The sequence below is a fragment of the Porites lutea genome, chromosome 4, assembly GCF_958299795.1.
Source record: "Porites lutea chromosome 4, jaPorLute2.1, whole genome shotgun sequence".
Classification (NCBI taxonomy): domain Eukaryota; kingdom Metazoa; phylum Cnidaria; class Anthozoa; order Scleractinia; family Poritidae; genus Porites; species Porites lutea.
This window is the reverse complement of record NC_133204.1, coordinates 10892168-10912203: the sequence shown is the minus strand read 5'-3', so window position 1 is coordinate 10912203 and position 20036 is coordinate 10892168. Positions and strand designations below refer to the sequence as shown.

At 39.3% G+C, this 20036-nt stretch overlaps 1 protein-coding gene across 1 annotated transcript; it reads left to right on the top strand.

Moving 5' to 3' along the window:
* Positions 1–46: 46 nt before the first annotated feature.
* On the top strand, positions 47–18079 carry LOC140934180 (uncharacterized). The gene is made up of 17 exons (XM_073383852.1): positions 47–196; positions 4804–4879; positions 5245–5820; positions 6449–6921; positions 7794–7971; positions 9199–9318; positions 9772–9840; positions 10267–10371; positions 10690–11124; positions 12597–12620; positions 12720–13106; positions 13551–13663; positions 14001–14059; positions 14160–14318; positions 14420–14583; positions 15372–16791; positions 16861–18079. Exons 1-17 carry the CDS (start codon positions 47–49, stop codon positions 17555–17557), a joined length of 5205 nt encoding a protein of 1734 aa, XP_073239953.1. The 3' UTR covers positions 17558–18079.
* Positions 18080–20036: the final 1957 nt, after the last annotated feature.

The window sequence follows — 20036 nt, the reverse complement described above, 5'->3', positions numbered from 1 at the left end:
TTAAGTTATCGTGGTAGTGGTCTTAGTGGTGCCAGAGGTGGTAGTTATGGTTGTGGTAGTGGTAGTGGCGATTGTTGTGGAGGGGGTCGTGGTGGCAATGATTGTGGTTGTGGTTGTGGAAGTGGTGCTGGTGGTTGTAATTGTGGTGGTGTTAGTAGTGCTGGTAATGGTGGAGGGGGTTGTGCTGGTGTTGAAGGTAATTGTTGTGATACTGGTGGTTGTGGTGTTGGTGGTAGTGATGATCAATATGATAATATGATGATGATGACAATGTCTTTATTTGAACTTTTTTTCACTTAATACATAATTGGAATGCTCTAAATGAAAGAAGCATCCATTTCAATCGGCTACTAATGCAAAGTTAAATATGTCTTACCGGAAAATGTATTTAAAGAGCACATTCACAGACTTTAAGACCGGTTAATGTTTATAGATCGCAAAACTACGCCTTTTCGAAAAATATAACATATTAACACTAACATACAATAGAGCTTGAGAACCTGAAAATGAAAACATACTTCACTGGCCCAATTTCATCAAAGCCTACCAAAAAAAAACTGCCAACAAATCTTTTAACGAAATGTATTAAATTTTTACAGGCATAAGAACTATCAAGGGCGGTTCCAGGATTTTCTAATGGGGGGTGGCTTGATTAAAATCGGCCAGAAAACCATACGTTAATTAATTCTAAGTTGTCCTTAATAACCTAGTTGGCCAAAAGTGAAGACGCCGTGATTCGTCTAGGGTGCGGCGCCACAAATTTCTCACAAACTACACTTCTTTTGATGGTAACTGCATTTTCATTCATGGCGATGACAACCAAATCTGAGAGTCGTTCAGTTGCCATTGTATTGAGAATCCAACTACGGATCCTCCGAATACAGGAAAATAACCTTTCTGCGTCAGTGCTCCCCTTAGGCAAAACGGCGACATTTCTTTAGATGTTCCCTCTCGTTTGGGAAAAGGATGTTGTCTGAATTGCGAGTTTCGCTAATACAGAGGAGACCGAGATGGATTCATAATCCGACTCTACCTGTCGCTTCCAGTGGTTCGTCCATCGAAACAGTTCACTTTCGAAAGATGACGACATTGACATCAGATGGTGCCACTTCTCATGCAGTACTTGAGCACGTTCTATTTTGGCTCCTTCAGACTTAGAGGTGATTACTCGAGAAATAAGAGCACAAGTTCTGAATTGACTTTATTTAGCAAGCATAGCATATTACAAGTTGATCAAATGAAGGCAGCAACCTTAATACTCTCTTTTTACATTGTGAGGCTAGTTGGCTTCACAAGGGTTTTGGAACCCACGTATTTCTATGGTTTCTGGCACCCTCGTGTTTCCGTTTGCTTTTCCACGCATTATATTTTTTTTCGTGGGCTGTTGTAAAGGGGGGTGGTTAGCCACCTAATCCATCCCCCCTAGATCTGGCGCCGATTATGGAACCTAAACGAGAAGGTAAATGACCAGATAATTTCATTGAATGGAGTAATGGAACCTCAGTGGTCAGGAAAGATATTATGGCATCCGTCTTATACAAAAACCGTCGATCACAGAAGTCTTTGTTGGTATGCAAACGAAAGAGCCTTTAAGGGAAAATAGGAAATGATTTGGATAAGTGTATGTATATTTAACAATTCTCCCTCGAGCCCGAATGGGCTCTGAGTCAATAGCCAATGAGGCCGAAGGCCGAATGGACTATTGACTTAGAGGCCATGAGGGCGAGAGGAATAATTGTTTTAGTAAAATCCAACTAGTTGGTCATAAATATCGAGACAAAACAACTTGAGCTAGCAAACGCGATTCCGCCGCCATTTTTTTGGTTTTCAAAGCCGGCGCTTTTCGTTACTAGTAGGCTATAACATATAGCCTAGTAGTAGCTCAACCAATCAGAACGCAGCATTGTTAATAGACCACTCCGGTTGGAATTTACTAATAAATAATATGGGGATCGCAAAAAATATCTCGTTCTCAAGGTAAAATTATCACACTGGTATTTCTGAGTAGTTAGGGGTACCCAACGTCAATTTTCGGAAAATATCTGTTCGGAAGACGATCTGAGATCTAGAATTTTCGGAACATTTGTTAAAAAATTTCTCTTATTGCCCATTTTTAACGGATTTTTAACGTAAAGGTCACCTAGAATTTTCGGGAGCCTTTTTTCTGGCTGAAATTTTCGAAAAGGTACGTTTTGATCGCTATAATTTTCGGATCACAAGACTTTCAGCTAGGAAATCCGAACAGATGAAAAATTTTTAGGGGATAAAAATATGCCTATATCTACCTTTTAAATACTAAAATACTTTAACAATGCTATGTTTAAGCGGTTTTGAACTATATTCTCGTTGGGTGACCAAGCTCATGTTTTGACTTATTGGTAGTAAAATAAGCTAGTGGAATTACAGGTTACAAAAGCAAATCAAGTTTAAAATAAACAATTTTACCGAAACTTCCCCTTTTTGTAGATAATAAATATATTAATGTGGTTCCAGCAAAAGGTAGGACAAATGGATGGTAGTCAATGAAATTTGGTGAGTTCCCTTCTTCTTAGGTTTAGATCTATACATGATCACTTCAAATCTATCGTGTTGGTTTTCTCAATACGTTTACACTAAACTGTATTCCTTACAAGCTTTCTTGTTTGTTGCGAGTTCACTCTTCTTCAGGTCCCAGTAATATGACTTCATAACTTGGAAATGATATCACAATTACGAAACCGTCTGGTCAGCGTTTCTGTTCAATTTTGTCCCTTAGACATAAGATAAAATGTCTTTTTTTTTGAGAAGTGAATGAAGAAAATGGAGTGCGCAAACATCAAATACATTTGTATTTTTTCGTATCTGCAGCAGATGAAGATATGTTTTGAGAGAGTGAAAACTAATTGGAAGAAACGTTGGAAACAGATTTATACACAGAAAATAGAACGCTTTAAGTTGTCTTGCAGCCCTTAATCTTACGGAGCCAGATTCTGCGAGAATTTGTTCAGTTGCTGTATCTTTTCCATTGAATACTAAACTTTTACAGAAAAGATCGACAGCACATACTATATCTCTATTATTCCTTATCTTTAATCGAGAGTACTAGTGGCAAAATTAAATAAAGGATTCATCTTTGTTACTTTCCGTTAAAGTACCATATCAGTTAAAGAAACTTACCTTTAACTCAACTTCAACTCATTGTCGGATAGTTAAACTGTGGGATAAAATGGCTTCTTCGTTTCATCTCAACAGCGTCAGTTCATCAGTCTCTGACACCTGTAAGTTCGACGCACACAACATTACAATTTTTTTCCCTGAATTCTATTTTTTTTTTCACATCAACTAAAATTCGACAGACCTGTCTAGCAAAGCAATTTGGAAGCTTTGAAAAGGATTAATTAGATTTTAATTGATTTGCAGACAATAAATAAAAAGTCCAAGGTTAATAAGAGAGTCGGTCGGCTCGCCCTTAATATATCTTTCCACAGTGATCTCACAATTACGAGTCAATTCAAAATGAGTCTTCCCAGTTTAACCATATTTTTTTTAAGACACCCTGACAGCCAGCTTAAGTGTACGCAAATTACTTTACACTTATAATCGCTTAACAATAATCTTTTAGCCGATCTTGAAAAACTTAACCATTAGAGAGCTTAAGGCCCCGCTTATATGAAGTAAACCTGTCCCGGCAAAAAGGTCACCTCCCAGTTAACTTAGCGAGCGTTTTAATATAAGAGAAAAACGTTGACACCTTTGCTCGAGCCAACAGCGCTCGCGCATGCCCTGATTGTCTCGCTTTGACCAAGTTCATCTGGCAGGGCGAGCCAAAGTGTACTACATATGGAGAAATGGAGAAAATTTGGCACGACTAGGAGTGTTACCCTACCATGGAGAAAGGCGGACCCGGCTGGATGGGTTACCCTTCTAGCCGAGCCATCTTTCTGTTTTTCATGTAAATGGTTCGTTTTGAAAGGAAATGTATGAAACTTTGACTCACCTAGAAGCTCGATTAGAGGAGTGACTCTTCTTTCTGTGAAAACTTTCAAGTCTCCATACTGGGGTTTAAGTAGCCTTCAGGCAAGCTCTCCTTGACGCTCTTCCTTTTCCCGCCCAGCCGCCAGAGCGCTCCGGAGAGCTTGCTCGCAGGCTATGGTTAAAGAAACCATAACTTCGACGGCAACGAGAACGTCAAAAAAGAAAAGAAAATAACAAAAAAAAAAGCTCTCCACATGCGTCTCACTTTTTATATCGTACATTTCTTCGACGATTTATAGGATATTTCGAGAAGTATGTGAACACATACGATGAGTAATTGTTTCTTCAGTATCTCTTCTATTTTTGAATTCGGTTGCAGTTCTTAAGAATTCAACTCCAGAAAAATACGCCTATTATGCTTTTTGCAATTTAAGCGCCCGGACAGAAGTTAAATAAAAGGTGATAAAGTTTCAAAGAACGCAAATTTTCTTCTTGTTGTTCTTGACGTTTTCACTGCCGTCGTCGTCGTGGTTGCTAAAGCTCCCTGAATGAAAACATTTCATTAACTGAGAAGAATGCGGTGGCGTTATTCGTTTTGTCGCGATCAAACAGAGAGTATGAATCTCAGATTCGAACCCATGCCTTCGGGAAACACTCAGGTGCTCTTGGCGCAATGCATCACAGAGACTTGTGGTGAGCTAGAAAAATTACCTGAAGAGGTTATATTAAATAGTATGTCCCGTGCTCGTGACATGTTGATCATATCATTACTCATTTCTGTTAAAATTTACCATCTTTCTTTATTTATATTAACGCACTTTCCTTGGCATTAAATTATGTTCTTCTTAGGTGACGATGAGGTCAATTATCTTTCTGCTGAGTTTTGAGATAGCCATCACATTTCTTTATTTCAAAGAGAGCGAAGGTGAGTTCTTGAATTCCTTAAACTAAACGCGCGCTTTGAAACTTTTTTTTTCCCGAAGCGTTTTCCAATGTGTTGATTCGGAGTCTTTTGGAGTTATTGGCCACTTCAATTACTATCATTGGTAGCACTCCTTAACGTGTAGACTCAGCGACATAAAGCAACGCAATTATAGCAATGTCTGATTGACATTAACCATAATACTCTAAGGCAGCAACTAGTTCTCACGGTTGTCATGATTATTTCTCTCAAAGCATCCGAAGATGTTGTATTAGCCTCCATCATACCCACTAAGCACTTATTTTCAAGTAGGTCATCCACTTTATTAGCAATTTATTACAATTTACTTATCTTTACACCTTTTTTAGGGACTTTGTGTAAACGTCCAGTAGACATTGCTTTTGCAATAGATGCCTCAGGTAGCGTTGGTCACTGGGGATTCTTTAAAGAGAAAGACTTTGTAAACAGAGTTGTGCGCAGATTTGGTATCTCCCGGACAGGAACGCATGCTGCGGTCATAGTTTACAGCACAAAGGCGCGCTTAGAAATACCATTCACTAAATACAACAACTACGCGAGATTTTACCTTGCTGTTCGGCGCCTTCCCTACTACAGGGGGGTAACAAGAATTGACCTAGCCCTGAAAACAGCCGCCCAGGATGTTTTTTTAACAGAAGGAGGAGCGCGGAGAAATGTTCCTAAAATTTTGATAGTGATGACAGATGGATATCAAACTCGTACGACGGACGCTGTTCCACTGGACAAGGCAGTACTGCGCCTAAAAGCAAAGGGAGTTAAGGTGTACGCTCTTGCCATAGGACCCTACACCAAGGATTATGAACTGAGGTTGATCGTTGAGAAAAATGAAAATGTTTTTCGTTCCAACTCGTTCTCTGGTCTTGCCCATGTAATAAGACGATTGGCAACAACGACGTGCATAAATGGTAAGTGTGAAGACATTGTCTTTCGTCTTTAACCGTTATTCGCTCACGGCTCAGAGAATATTGCTGAATAATCTACATGACAAACACACTTAGATGGTTCTCAGAGACCAAAAGAAACCCATTAAAATTGTTTAGATTTACCTCTTTTTCAGCAATATGCTCTCGCATTCAGCAATATGCTCTCGCATTCAAAAACACGCTATTGACACCAGCCAAACTGATAATGCTAAGATTTTTTTTCTCATGTCTTATGGATCGAGAGCTGGTTCTTTATTTTAATGTTTCATTTCTAAATGAGGTGTGCTTTGGCTTTATTGCATGAGTGAAACTAGGGTGAAAAAAAGTTCCGTTTCGTTCCGTAATTCTTTCAATTTAATCCTGAGAAAAAGAAAAATAGTGAACCGGTATTTAAATTTGGACGCGATTTTTTCTTTACCGAGACACAGATGGAGATCGTCCATGGATGCAAAACGAAAAAATTCTTGCTTCCTTGAATTTCAAAGAAACCTAAGCTAATGAATGAAACCTCTAAGTCCTCTGTACTTATTAATAAATTTATTGAAAAATGACAGCTTGTTTGAGGCCAAAAGGTCGCATTAAATCTAACTCGGTAATTATGTATTTACAGCTCTCCCCAAGGCGTTTGCAATATATCCTTTGAATCAACAAAAAAATGGACGGGATATCAGTGCAAACAGAGCTCCAATGGGTATTCTAAACTCAGTTAGAAGTTCACTGGGACCTTACGGTCGCCCAGGAGGATCGTTTTACTTAAGGGGCACATCTGACAGCTACATCGACTTTCCAAACTATCCTCGAGGGAAACTTGACACACTCAGATCAATTTCTATCTTCCTGTGGATATATCACAAAAGTAAACCTGGTCCTATCGTCAACTATCGAAGGAAAGGATATGGTATTGGGCTTTGGTTGTCTGGAAAGCCCGGAATGCGCAAACTAGAGGGTCATATTTACAGTCGTCGTTATTTTTATAGGAGAAAAATCTACTCTTTTAGACTTCAGCCCAGGAAATGGTACTATGTAGGGCTGATGTACGATAATAAAAGAGGCGTTGCAGTATTGTGGGTCGATGGACGGGTGGTACGTAACATGCAAACTATTTTTCATTCATATTCGCTTTGTCTCTTACCTTGGCATAACCTTTAAAGACTGTATAAAGGTCAATTCAAAAACTAAGTACAGATCTGAATAGTGGTATAGGTTTGAATAAATTATCTGCACAGTGAAAAAAATTTTTTAGATGAATGCATATATGACTGAATGAATAGCAAACAAAATGCTGATCATCTTGACACTTTAATAATTAACATAAATACATTTCTTCCTATTTTTTATTCCTGAGAGAGCGTGGGGCACTATTTTTGGCAGCAGATGGCTCTACAATCGCCCTTTTCTCTTCCCTTTATAACACCACCACGAAAAATTTCAAAGGCAACATAAGCTTTGTTAATGCGTGACTTTTATCGAACTATTTTATGAATTAAAATAATTTAAAAGATTAAAAACACTGCTCATTCAAAAGAGTAGCCATTATAAATAGTTTGTCTCTCAATTCAAAGCACGATGAAACGAATGAATTCAGTTTTTAAGTGATTATAAAATTATTACGCAGTAGAAATCATAAGGTGTGATTATAAGGTCCTCAGTAACAGTAAGTAGTCGTAAAAATGGGAATCAGTAAATCAGGCCGTTTAAAAAAGTGACTGTAACAGTCAAGTAGTCGAAGCCATGACGATACTTTTAAATAAAAGGAAACTGACACTCAAAATGGATTACACTGCATGTATTCCAGGATGCAAGAGTAAAAATCATGTGCTTCCATCTCAAAACCGGATAATTGGACTGACATTTCAGATTAAGAAAACAAATGTATTACGACATTAACCGTAGCCCTGTTTTAAAAAGATTTCCATTTCATAAAAATGGTTATTTGTTAATTTCAATTTTTTCAGGTTTCTCGTACAAGAGTGGGTCATATATACCTTGCCACCCAACATCCAGTTCGTATAGGCGCGGTAAAGGGCATACCACAGTACTTTAGAGGTCGTGTGACGTGCCTCCAAATATATGGCATGGCTTTGAATCCCAGTCAAATCGCAACAGTAAAGAAAAAATGTGCTGCGAGAGACCGTAAGTACTTTGTTGCGGTAGTAGTAGTAGTAGTAGTAGTAGTAGTAGTAGTAGTAGTAGTAGTAGTAGTAGTAGTAGTAGTAGTAGTAGTGGTAGTGGTAGTGGTAGTGGTAGTGGTAGTAGTAGTGGTAGTGGTAGTGGTAGTGGTAGTGGTAGTGGTAGTGGTAGTGGTAGTGGTAGTGGTAGTGGTAGTGGTAGTGGTAGTGGTAGTGGTAGTGGTAGTGGTAGTGGTAGTGGTAGTGGTAGTGGTAGTGGTAGTGGTAGTGGTAGTGGTAGTGGTAGTGGTAGTGGTAGTGGTAGTGGTAGTGGTAGTGGTAGTGGTAGTGGTAGTGGTAGTGGTAGTGGTAGTAGTAGTAGTTATTTTAGTTATTTTACAAGCCGTACGTCTACTTTCATTGACGATGAAGAATTTTTAGTGTTGTCTGACCTTTTCGAATGGAAAAATCTCTGCTTTCCGTACGATTCAACCTGAATGACATGACCGAGTCCGAGTGTATGTCAGAATTAAGATTTGGAAAAAGAGACATTCCGATGCGATAGCTGTTTTCCATATAAAGTTCGTTTCCTCTATATTAAAGATTTATGATTTGCCTGACCTAAATACGTACAAATAAATTTGTCACTTACGAGTTCGCTCGCTCGGCCTGCACAGCTCAGTGTTGGCTTCGAAGTAAACACAATTCATCATTCAAATTTTCAATCAACATCGCTTGTTAGGAGAAAAAAGAAAGGATACCTGGATTTACGAGGTGACAAACTACAAAGCCCTTGAAAAATCGCTTAAAAACGGGGAGTTATACCTGCCGAAGCTTGTGGATTACAGGACGACGTGATTCTACTGTGTTTGGCGTCGTCGACGACACCACGACGACGAAATTTGTTAACTGCGCTTGCGCAGTGCACGGTATCTGACTTCCGGTCGTCGTCGACAAAGTCGTCGTCGTGGTTCTTAAGTTCCCTAGTAGAGGTAACTTACATGTAGTAGTAGTGATAGTAGTTGTAGTACATGTAATAGTTTGATTGTTAGCGTAAGAAAGAAATTTATTAGCTAAGAAACAGAACCTGAACGTAAACCTTCACATACATGTAATTATCCTCAATAAAAGGGAGTCGCTAAACTTTTGTATTCTTACAAGTGAGATTAATTGCAACTGCATTTTACAAAACAAATAATTTAACACTATTCCCATTTGGAAGAGGACTTAATTGCAAATTCAAATTCTGCAGAGAAAGATCCTTGCCTTTCCAGTCCCTGTAAAAATGGTGGAAGCTGTATCGTTGACGAAGACGAAAAAAGTGGTTATCGCTGCCGCTGCAGACCAGGATATCGCGGTCATAGATGTGAAGGTAACATGTCACTTTGTTTTAAATAATGACCGATCGCGAGCGAAAAATTGCTTGGACAAAAAAAAGGCCTAAGTACGCAATAAGCTACCTGATTTCAATACAGCGTCTTCACATGACGTCACGGCGGCCATATTGGTGTTCCAAAACAATGAAACGACAGCCAGGTTGGTGTTCTATACCAATCTCCCGTGGGAGTTGAACTCTTTTCTTATGTAAACGCTTTTTTTCCCAATAAATTTGCATAAATGCTACCCGGACAGATCTAGAGAGAATGGATTTTTACATGTTGGTTTTGTTCGTTGTTGTTTTTGGCTGCAGCTACACTCGTCCATGATATTCAGTTGATGGGCAAAAACATTATATAAATGTGTTATTTCTTGAAAAATTTTGGCTTTATCATTTCAATGAAATAATCACACAGAATCGTCGAAATTTGTCTCCTTGTTTTTACAGTCAAGCCACCAAGACCAACTGCAAGACCAACTGCAAGACCGACTGGAAGATCCACAGGAACACCAACCATAAGATCAACAACAGGTAAAGAACAGGCTTTAAAATCAGTATCATAATTCCGTTTCCTAGAATTCGGTTGATCAGCTTTTCCAAATCAATCTGCGGGGAATTCAAACAAAATTTAGTAAAACTGTTTAGAAACAAGTGGTTGGATGAATGTCAAGAGTAGATAACGTTAATGTTAATTAGACATACAATTTATATTTAAATTCGTATTACCAAAATTATAGAGTACATGGCGAGTTCGCTAATTGCCAAATGCCGCGCGCATATGACTCTGCTTGATAAACAAATCAATCAAATTCTTATATTGTAGGTTTGTTGATTTAGTTTTTAATGCGCATTAGTCATTTCAAGGTCAAACAAAAATAGCTCTATCAAAGCAGCCGTTACTTTAGAAGCTCAATTGAAACTGAAATATCTGTACTTCCCTATAAGGTTCACCTGGTCGAATTGTCAGTCCAACTCCAAGTGCAAGGCAAACTAGTACCCCATCCGGGACACCAGGAGTTACCACACCTGGAGTTACAACAAATATACGTAGGTATCCTTTAACCCTTTTAGTCTTAGAGAGTGACCAACATCGATATACTCCTAGCAATATCGGCACATTATTTAAAACTGAATCATTGGATGATACAATTCTATAGCTCTGATTGGCTTAGCCATCATGGTATATGAGCCATTATTATTCATTCAAAATATTTCCCCGATTCTGCTTGGCTAAAAGCAAACGTATCGTCACGCGTGAGAAAATGCAACACATTATTAAAACGCGATCAAATAAAAATAATATCATTGCCGCTTTATTGTATAATTGTAGCTTATTGAGTGCCGTTTGGCATGACTTGATTTTAGCTGGCTTCAGAATAGAGATTGTGGAGTACATCAACCGATTCCGAAGGCTTCATGGAGCAGGTCCTCTCATTCTCTCCACTCGGATTTCCGTAGCAGCGCAGAACTGGGCACAAACGTTAGTCGCAAGAGGTACTACTTCAATTGATCCAAATACAAGTTATGGAACGAATGTTTTCACCAGAGTTGGAACTCAAACAGGATTGGCTCAAACGGTCGTAATCACGTGGTATACATCTGTCAAGTATTATGACTGGACGAGGCGAAAGCCAAAAGTGCTTGCGTTGCCTTTCATTCACATGATATGGCTTTCAAGTAACTTTGTAGGCGTTGGGCTGGCTAGATCACCATCTTCAAAGTTTTATGTTGTTGTTTACTTTGATCCCATACCGGGAAATAAGGACCCATTACTGAAGGACAACGTTCTTCCCTATACAGGTATTATGCTCTTATCAAAAGTTAGAAATTTACAGCTTCAAAACTATATATTATATAAAAGTCACACAAGCTTCCATGGTTCTTCTACTTACTTGGGAAGGAATCTATGCTTATAAAGGAGCTAAAATCTGACAAAATGCTGTCAAATTCATAAAACCTATTTCTTTTCTAAAAAAATACAAGGCCGAGTCCAAATCCAACCTTTCGGTCTCCTATTAGAATACTGAGACAAATCGTAGTACATAAAAGTGTTTCATTGCTTCTAATAAACTATCTTCAAATCCATTAGACCACAGCCGGTGTCTACTACTTACATTCGATAACTTGGCTTTGATACGTACCATCTTCAGTACCTGAGAATTCACCTTTCAACGGTTTTTTTTTTTTCAACTTTTTTCCATGGACAATTTAGAGAAAATCCTTTGATTCCACTGGAAAGAGCACCTTTAAATAAGTAAAATTGCCAATTTTGAAAGTGATTTGTTGAAAACTAAAGAAGATATTGCTGGCCAAAATCGCGAGATTTTACAGACGTTTTTATTTGGAGGGGGTAGGAGGGGGGGGGGGGAGGGGTTGGGGTCGGCAAACTTGCCTCCCACCATTTAAACGTCTGTAAATTTTCGCGACTTTGCGAAACTATATTTTCTTTAGTTTTTTACAAATCACTTTTAAACTTGGGAATTTTACCAATTTTCAAGACGCTGTTTTCAGTGAAGTCGATGGATTTTCCCTAACTGGTCCATGACAAAAGTTGAAAAAAACCGTGGAAGGGTCTATTACCGCACTGGCTTATGGGCTTAAATATCTTATCGAACACACCGTAATTTTTAGGGAGTCATTATAACTCCAAAAATGGAGTAAAAATTTTGGGTACAGGATAACCCCTTTTTTGGGGTTATTTTAACTCCTAATTTAACTCCGAATTTGGGGTCATTTTTACTCCTGAAAAAGAGTTCTTTTTACTCCCAGTCTGGAGTTAAAATTACTCCGAAATGGGGTTATTTGTACTCCTTACATGGGTTGTTTTTACTCTTTTTGGAGTTAATTTAATTCTGAAAGTGGAGTAAAAATTTTAGGTACAGGATAACTCCTTTTTGGGGGTTATTTTAACTCCTCAATATCTGGGGTCACTTTTACTCCTGAAAAAGAGTTCTTTAAACTCCTTTTTGGAGTTAAAGTAACTCCACGAAAAATAACTCCACTGTAAGGAGTTAAATTAGCCCCACTAGAGGAGTTATTATAACTCCCTGAAAATTACAGTGCATCTTTGTATGAAATTACCTCTTCGGTAACTATTACTCAGCATAGAATATTGAAGAAATGATGTTCGCATAACGTCGGGTTAAAATGTTTTTTCTCGGGGTGAATTCTTTGTGTCCTACTTCATCAATGGTATTTGTTTGTTTGTCGGTTTATTTATTTTATTCTTGCACGATAACCTATTAATTAGTGGCGATCTTTTTCATTTTCAGACGTATTTATTGTGATGCAAAATGGTAAGTGACCTTTGTTACCACTACTAAAATTATTTTCATCAGCATTATTCTCAGTAGGAGTACTAACAATTTGTAATTATTTATATTTCAAATTATCAGTGTACTGTAACCCGGGCTATAAAAAGCACGACGGCACGTGTTACAGGTTTCACACGGACAAGCAAACTTGGGATGGGGCCCTGTTTCAGAGTGCCAAGGATAACGCTACCTTGGTGTCCTTTCACGCGTCACACGAGGAGGCGTTTGTACAGACGCTGGTGCCTCCCGGAAACACAGGATTAATTTGGACCGGTTTAAATGACAGAATAACTGAAGGGACGTATACCTGGTCTGACGGTACAAGCGTGGAATACACTACTTGGAAAGCGAATGAACCAACCGGAAAAAAAGAGGACTGTGTAGGCGTGGAGGTGATCAGCTATGGGACTATGTCGGACGTTCCATGTACCGAGCCTCATTACTATGTATCTAGGCAGCCCCTTGAAGGTAACGATTTTGCACATCTCGATAAAATTACTATCTGTGCACTTTGACGGTATAATTAGTTTATTGAAAGTGTGACCACAGGAGGACAGACAAACAAAATTTAAGAAACGATATGCAATGTCATCTGGAAAAGAAGTACACATGTTCTAACCGCTAGTGAAAGTCCAGTCTTTTTATTGCTTGAGCAAAAATTATTTTAGCCTCAAAAGAGACAATAAGGCAAATTTAGGATTTCATAGAGTCAGGTCAATTTCAAATTAATCGGTCGTGGTGTTTTACATTTCTAACAGCACGCTCTGGCTAAGGAATAGTACCATTCAGTTCAATGATAAATCACAGTACAGTAAGACTGGTTAATTTGAAGGAAAACAGATACTAGGAATAAAGGAGAACCAGCGAGCTTGTGACATATTATATTGATCATAAAATATTTTAACATTTTAGGCTTGATCACATATCGCACAAAACTTCAGTTTGTGTCGTTGCTGTGGACAGACGAGTTTGGCCAGTCAACATCGCTCCTTTACATGCAGCTCAAAGAAAAGATAGAATCACAGGTATATACTATCACAAATCTGAGACAAGAGAAGACAATATCTCATTATCCTCTCTTAGATACTCATGGTTTAGTGGTAAGCAATTAAATGCTGATATAGATCCTTTTCGCAGGCGCTTTCACTGGATCAAGCTACGTAGGACTTTTAATGGACAGGCAACTTATCCACTGCACCTGATCTACTTTACAATTGTATACGCATGTGCGAACGCAATTAATATAGTGGCTGGCAACGTTCATAACCTAGTTATCCCGCAATCAGAACTCAAGATTTTACTATTTTCCACTTATTGCAAGCCATATTAAAACCGGCGTTTTGATCCTTTTTTTCTTTTTAGATCCTGGTAATTTTCAAAAAGGACCAAACATTTGTGTCTGGATATGTTGAAGAGTTCAGGTAGTCGACCGGCCCTCCATTTCAACTTTATTTATCTCGTATACAAGGAAAAGGTAGTCAATATAACTGACCTTGTAATTATTCCATTTGTTTTTTGCAGCAAACGCACAAGAACTCGACCGCAACCTACCACCTCACCGACCAAACCCGGAGTCCCTACCCCTGGTTATAAGTCCACGTCCTCGGGACCTACATCGCTTACTCAGGCTACTGCTGCTACCACACCGACCTCAAGGAGGATCACCACTTCATCCACTTCGTATGTGGCTCTTTATTTAAGCATATTACAGAGATTTGGGTGTTAATTGTTTTATCAATTGGACCTAATATAACTGAAGTTGGCTGTTTTTGCACTCTTAGTAGGAATCCCACAGTGACAGTGTCACTCATTTTGAAGTTTGGTCCTGGTGTTGATCCGGACCCGACAAAACCGATTCAGAACCTTTTGAGAAAGAATCTTGGGCGACTTCCAGCACCAGTTAACCAGAAGACTCTTATCCAGTCTGTTAGAATTGTACACCCAGGTATGACGAATTTTTTGTGTCCCAGGTGTTTCCCCTAGAACACTATTTTTCTTTAAGTTTGCCATCAGAACGGAAAAGTAAACGTGTAAGGGGCAAAATAACTTAATTTTTTGACGATGATATTGATAATGATGTTGACGATGATGATGATGATAGTGAGTATGTTAACTACTAGAAGCTCTGAAAAGACACATTAAAGCAAAGCTTGTAATTTTTATATATAAAGTGTTTCGCACATACCGTACCGTGATGATTTCTCTGAACGCCTAAGCTTTCAAATTTTAGAGAGAATTACACACAATTAATTTCTTAGAATCATCACACTCTCGTAACAAATAAGGTATTGCAGATCAAAAAAATAGCCCGTCTTATTGTATTTAGTCATCTATGCTTACAGGGCAGTGGGAGTTTCACCATAACAGAACCCGCGTGATCGTACCCGTCTGACATCTGATTGAGGCTTTCATAATTGCTACTTTTGTAGCGATTTAAAGGTTATGTATTGTAAATATTATTTAAGATGGAAAATAGAAATTTTGCTGAAACTGTAAATTGGCCTTTGTTCATAGCTATTGAACTTCAACCTAGTACGCCTTATCTGCATTGTTGTATTTTGTTCCAGTAAACAAGCCTCAGAGTTTGCATTTCATTCTGGTGACTAGAATGGGGGAAACTATATAAATAAAAAGTCAAAGGCTAGTCAAATTAGAAACTACGAATAAACTAAAATTATTTGAAACAGACAATCACTGAAAAGACTCAGTAAAAAATTTCTTATTTCTTTGCAGGTGTTTCACCGGCTGTTTTAGGGACCTGCACCTCCAGCTGTCTTACAACTTGTGTGATCAGTTGCAATCCGTTTTGCTGTAATTCCAGAATAGCAGCTAGTAACAACGCCCAGTATCCAGGCATGCGGCACACGGTAATAGCACAAGCATCTCAGAAAGGATACATCACGCCTAATTCACGTCCTCAAGTAAACTCGATTCCGATCCAAATAGTAGCACCACAGTCCAGGCCGATGTCATATCCGGTGACCCTATCTGTGCGATGCATTCCTCACTTCCTTAGACCATGTCCACCTGGAACACAAGTTTCACAGACGGTTCAGGGTTCCTATAACATTCCTCGTACTGGTATTCCTGTAAGGAAATCGCAACCCCAAGCACGCCCATTTGTCGCCCTGCCTCAACTGACTTTACCTAGAACTCCTCTCCTGACACCAGGCTATCAAAATCAGCGAGCATTTCTCCCAAACATGTTTTCTTCATCGATGCAGTCTCCGTGTATTCCCAGTGCATTCAACCCATGCCCACCACAGACTAAGCCTCCTTTAAAATCCACATCAGTTATAGACTCTCCAATTCATGTCATGCATCTTCCAACCGCACCACGTCTCCCTAGTATGATACAGCCACCAAAACCACCTACCATGAAACCTACATCAGTGGTGGATACGCCACTTCATGTGATCCACCTTCCACCTGTACCACCTCCTCCTAGCGTCATGCAGCCACCCTGCATCCCAAGTGCTTACACCTCTTGCCCCCCAGTGATTCCACCCACCATGAAACCTACATCAGTGGTTGACACACCTCTTCATGTGATACACTTGCCACCTCCACCGCCAGCTTTCCCGCCAGTCTCCCCACCATCTCCGCCACTTTTTCTTCAAAAACCTTCATTTGTACCTGTAATGTGTATTCCTCGTCCTTATTATCCTTGCCCACCCAAAGTAAAGGCAAGAAAGTTATCCAAAGCCTTACATAGGAAGGGAAAGTCTCGAGCATATATGCCCAAACCGATTATGGCAGCGTACCCCTACCCTTATGGCGTACTATCCTATCCTCGGCCTTCATTTGTAACTTATGCACCCTTCGCCCCGCCAACAATGTTTCCATCATTTTTACCAATGCAGCAAAGGCAATATCAACCTCAGCCATTTGGCTTAAAACCACAATTTCCTTTTTACGCTAACCCTATATGGCCTCAAATGATGCAAAGACCCGTCGGAATAGTTCCGGTGCCTCCCATTCGCTATGCACCCGCAATTAAGAAAGCTGTGAATGACAAGCCAAAGCAGCCAAATTCTAATTCAAAGCCCATTCCTGCTAAAGGACCTATTTCATTACAGGGCTCTTTATTTGTTTTTCCCAAACAAGCGCCAGCCATACCACCACCACCACCACCTCCAGTAGCACCTCAGATGTCTTATCCATGTATTCCATCTCCATATAATCGATGTGTTCCCATTCCCCCTTTATCAATGGCGCAAAGGCCTTTTCAAGTGGTTAATCCCTGCATCCCTTCTTTAGCGAATCCGTGCCTTACCAATGTCGTTAAGCCAAAAACTAAACCCACTAAAACTGCACCGAAAGCAGCAGAGAATAAACCTATACTTTTAACGAGACCGTTGCAACTGCAAGGTAGTGTTTACATCAAATCTAGCCCTGCCCGTTCAGGAACTGCGTATCCGGCCGCTACTCCATGCATTCCAACTGTATCTAGACCATGTTACCCTGTACGATCACCTGTTCAGCCCCTTAGGCCACAAGGTTTTGTATCCCCTAAGACTTTGAATGTATTTTCTAAAGTAAAGCCTCTCCAACCTCTTCAATTACAACAACCAATAAGGAATGTTGCCTCACCCGTTTCTAATTTAAATGTACCACAACAAGCTTCAGCTGCTTCACAGTCATTTGTTGTCGAGCTTCCTGAAATTTCTTTACATTATCCTGCTCCAGCACCTCCGTCTCTTTTGCCTGCCTTCCCATATCAAGCTCAAGCACGCAACTGTCCAATTTCTTGCGTGCTCCGACCAGGCCCCTTTTGTCCTCCGTACTGTTCAGCGTCTTGTTGCAAAAGGAAAAGTGCAAATCAATATAAACCTAAAACGAAAAGCCAAAAGGAAAAACCCAAACCAAAAAAGAGAAAACAAAAGATTCTGAAAATTAAGAAACCTAAAAACGGATAGCTTGATCTTTAATTAAAACCAACAGTGGAAACCTGATTATTCGAACCACCTACGGAAAAAGAGATTGAATCAAAATATTTCTGGGGATTAGCAAAACAAACAATGTGGCATTTAAGTGTTTGCTTCGCAAGGAAATTCAGTTTTGATTAGAATAAACTGTAAGGTCGTTGAAATCGAGATTCCACTGTTCAATTAGACAGCATAAGTTTGTTGTTGTTCTTGTGGGGAATGGGGGAGGCGAAGCAACAACATGGAAGTAACAGAAGTGACGGTAGATAAATTGTAAGGACCATTTTCAAGGGTCTTGCTAGTGTCATTCTGCCTTGAACCTAGCACTGTAAAGAGCAACGTGGTCTCAGACGTTAAATTTAGAGTCTCATTCAGTTTAAGAACTATTTTCTTTGAACACGCGGCAGAAGCACGACGAAAATTAGCCTATGTAACGTAATTTAGAACAGAGAAGTCTTTTGCTTCGCTTTAAATTTGCGTGTAGTAATGTTTCTCTCTGTAGTGATCAATGAAATAAACATAGCAATTTTCTACATATACATCCTGCGTCATATGTTGTCAATTACTGTATTCAATTTTTAGACACTCATTGTTTTAGTGAGATTGTGCACTCCAGAAGTAGGAGAGGTGCGGGTTAAAAGACTTGGTCCATTTTGTTCTTGGGTTGAACAATGATCAAATTCTCAGTAAAGCCCCAATTGGAACAATGTTTTGTTCCAAGTTTATGCAAGCACCGACAAGGTTTGATTGGGTTCTGACATTAATCTAATAAGTTCTGTCTAATAACATGAGAGTTCTCGTGGAATCCAAGCGTTCTTTTTCAATAACATGATGAAGAGAAGAAAGCCAAAGTCTTGCTAAACTGATTTAACGGATGGACGTGAACAGAATTTCATATTAAGTGCATGGTCATAGCAAGGTGTGAAGCTGTAGGTTTTTTTTATCTGAAGGGTCGTGGAATGGTTAGCCGGGATGGCCCGCTTTACCGGATTGGCTCAGCTCATGCCTAGTTTTCTCTTACAGTTTTTGTTGTGGGCTGGTTCGCTTGCCAAGATCTCGGCTCGAGCAACCGGAATTTCGGCAAACCAAGGCATTCCACCTTCTCATATAAACACAACAAAAATGTTATGATCATGAGCTTACTTAGCCTTGAAAAGCGGGCCAGCCTGACCCGACTGCGTTCGAAGTCAATCAAAAATTGTGCTTTGATTAAGTTTCATTGATTTTTTGCTCTTATCTGTTCGATTTGTTACTCAGGGCTGACGGCTGATTCTCCGCAGGCCCTTTGTTGATTGTTTCGCTTCACCATCTCGGGAAGCTAAGTTTGATTGAGACTCAGTCTCCCAAAACAACTTATCTCTAGTTGCAGTTATTGCTCTTCCACGACTCACAGTTTATTAAGCAACAAAAATAGCAAAACGATCGACTGACTGTATCTCTTTCAGTTGCCATTGCTTCAGTGACTCGGCCATTGCTTTAAATCATCCGCAAGCTCTCACGCTTTACTTTAAACACCAGGTGCTCGTGAAATTTGTTCATCTTTTGGGCTCTCTCCTACAATAATGAAAGTATATGGGCCCACAATTTCAGAGAGAATGGAACAAGGCGGTTAGAAAAAGCCATATGTCTTCCTGAGAATCAGAAATTGGGACCTCCCTGTCTTTTCTTTTTTGGCTCCAAAACTGCGTGCCTTCGAGCGTAAGAACGTAAGAGCTTCCAACATGCCTTAAAACCTCATTCCTGTCGTAGTTGCTATTAGGATAGTAAGCCAGGCCTCAAAATTATGGAAATCAATAAGTGCTACTCAAAATGTTTCTGAAATTATACCAAGTAAATAGATGTTTTTATTCAGCTCAGTGATGACTTTATGTAATAAACGTCATCGTCGTCTAAGATCCACTTTTTCTCTTAGCATTAGAGGACTGCTTAATCAAATGATAACCAATTTTTCCCGCCGACATAATACTTCATGATATACAGTTTGCCTGTGTTAATAAAACACATGAAAATCGTTGCTTTGAGTCTTTTGTATAAACTACCTCGTAATTTATAATTTCTTTATCAGACGTCTTTATTGAAAAAAAAAACCATGAGTCCTCTCTTAATGTTAAATCAGATTCCCTTTGCTCTAGATATATAGAAACAAAGGAGTCTCCGACATAATACCTCCCAAATGACAAGATTTTTATGAGTAAAACTTGACTGAAAACCAGCCGTAAATTTTATATTAATTTAATGACATCGAGGTCACCGATTTGAGAGATTGGCTTTGATACTTGTGTCTACAAAACAAACTCGTGACGTTACTGAAGTGAAATGTTACACAAACAAATACTAATAGCTTTAAAAGTGTGACTTTTTCGCAAAGAACTTGTAAAAAGAACACTATTATTAACTTTTTAACATTGCATTAAAGCATGAACGTTAGACAACGGTTTACTTATCCGTTCTCTCTCCGCAGTGTGATCCC

What these genes read in the sequence shown, in the direction of transcription:
- LOC140934180 (XM_073383852.1), top strand. Translation starts at nt 47, where the DNA reads ATGGTTGTGGTAGTGGTAGTGGCGATTGTTGTGGAGGGGGTCGTGGTG. An exon ending in TGTGGGTCGATGGACGGGTG is followed by an intron (nt 6,922 to 7,793) that starts GTACGTAACATG and finishes CAATTTTTTCAG; the next exon opens with GTTTCTCGTACAAGAGTGGG. An exon ending in TCGCGGTCATAGATGTGAAG is followed by an intron (nt 9,319 to 9,771) that starts GTAACATGTCAC and finishes TTGTTTTTACAG; the next exon opens with TCAAGCCACCAAGACCAACT.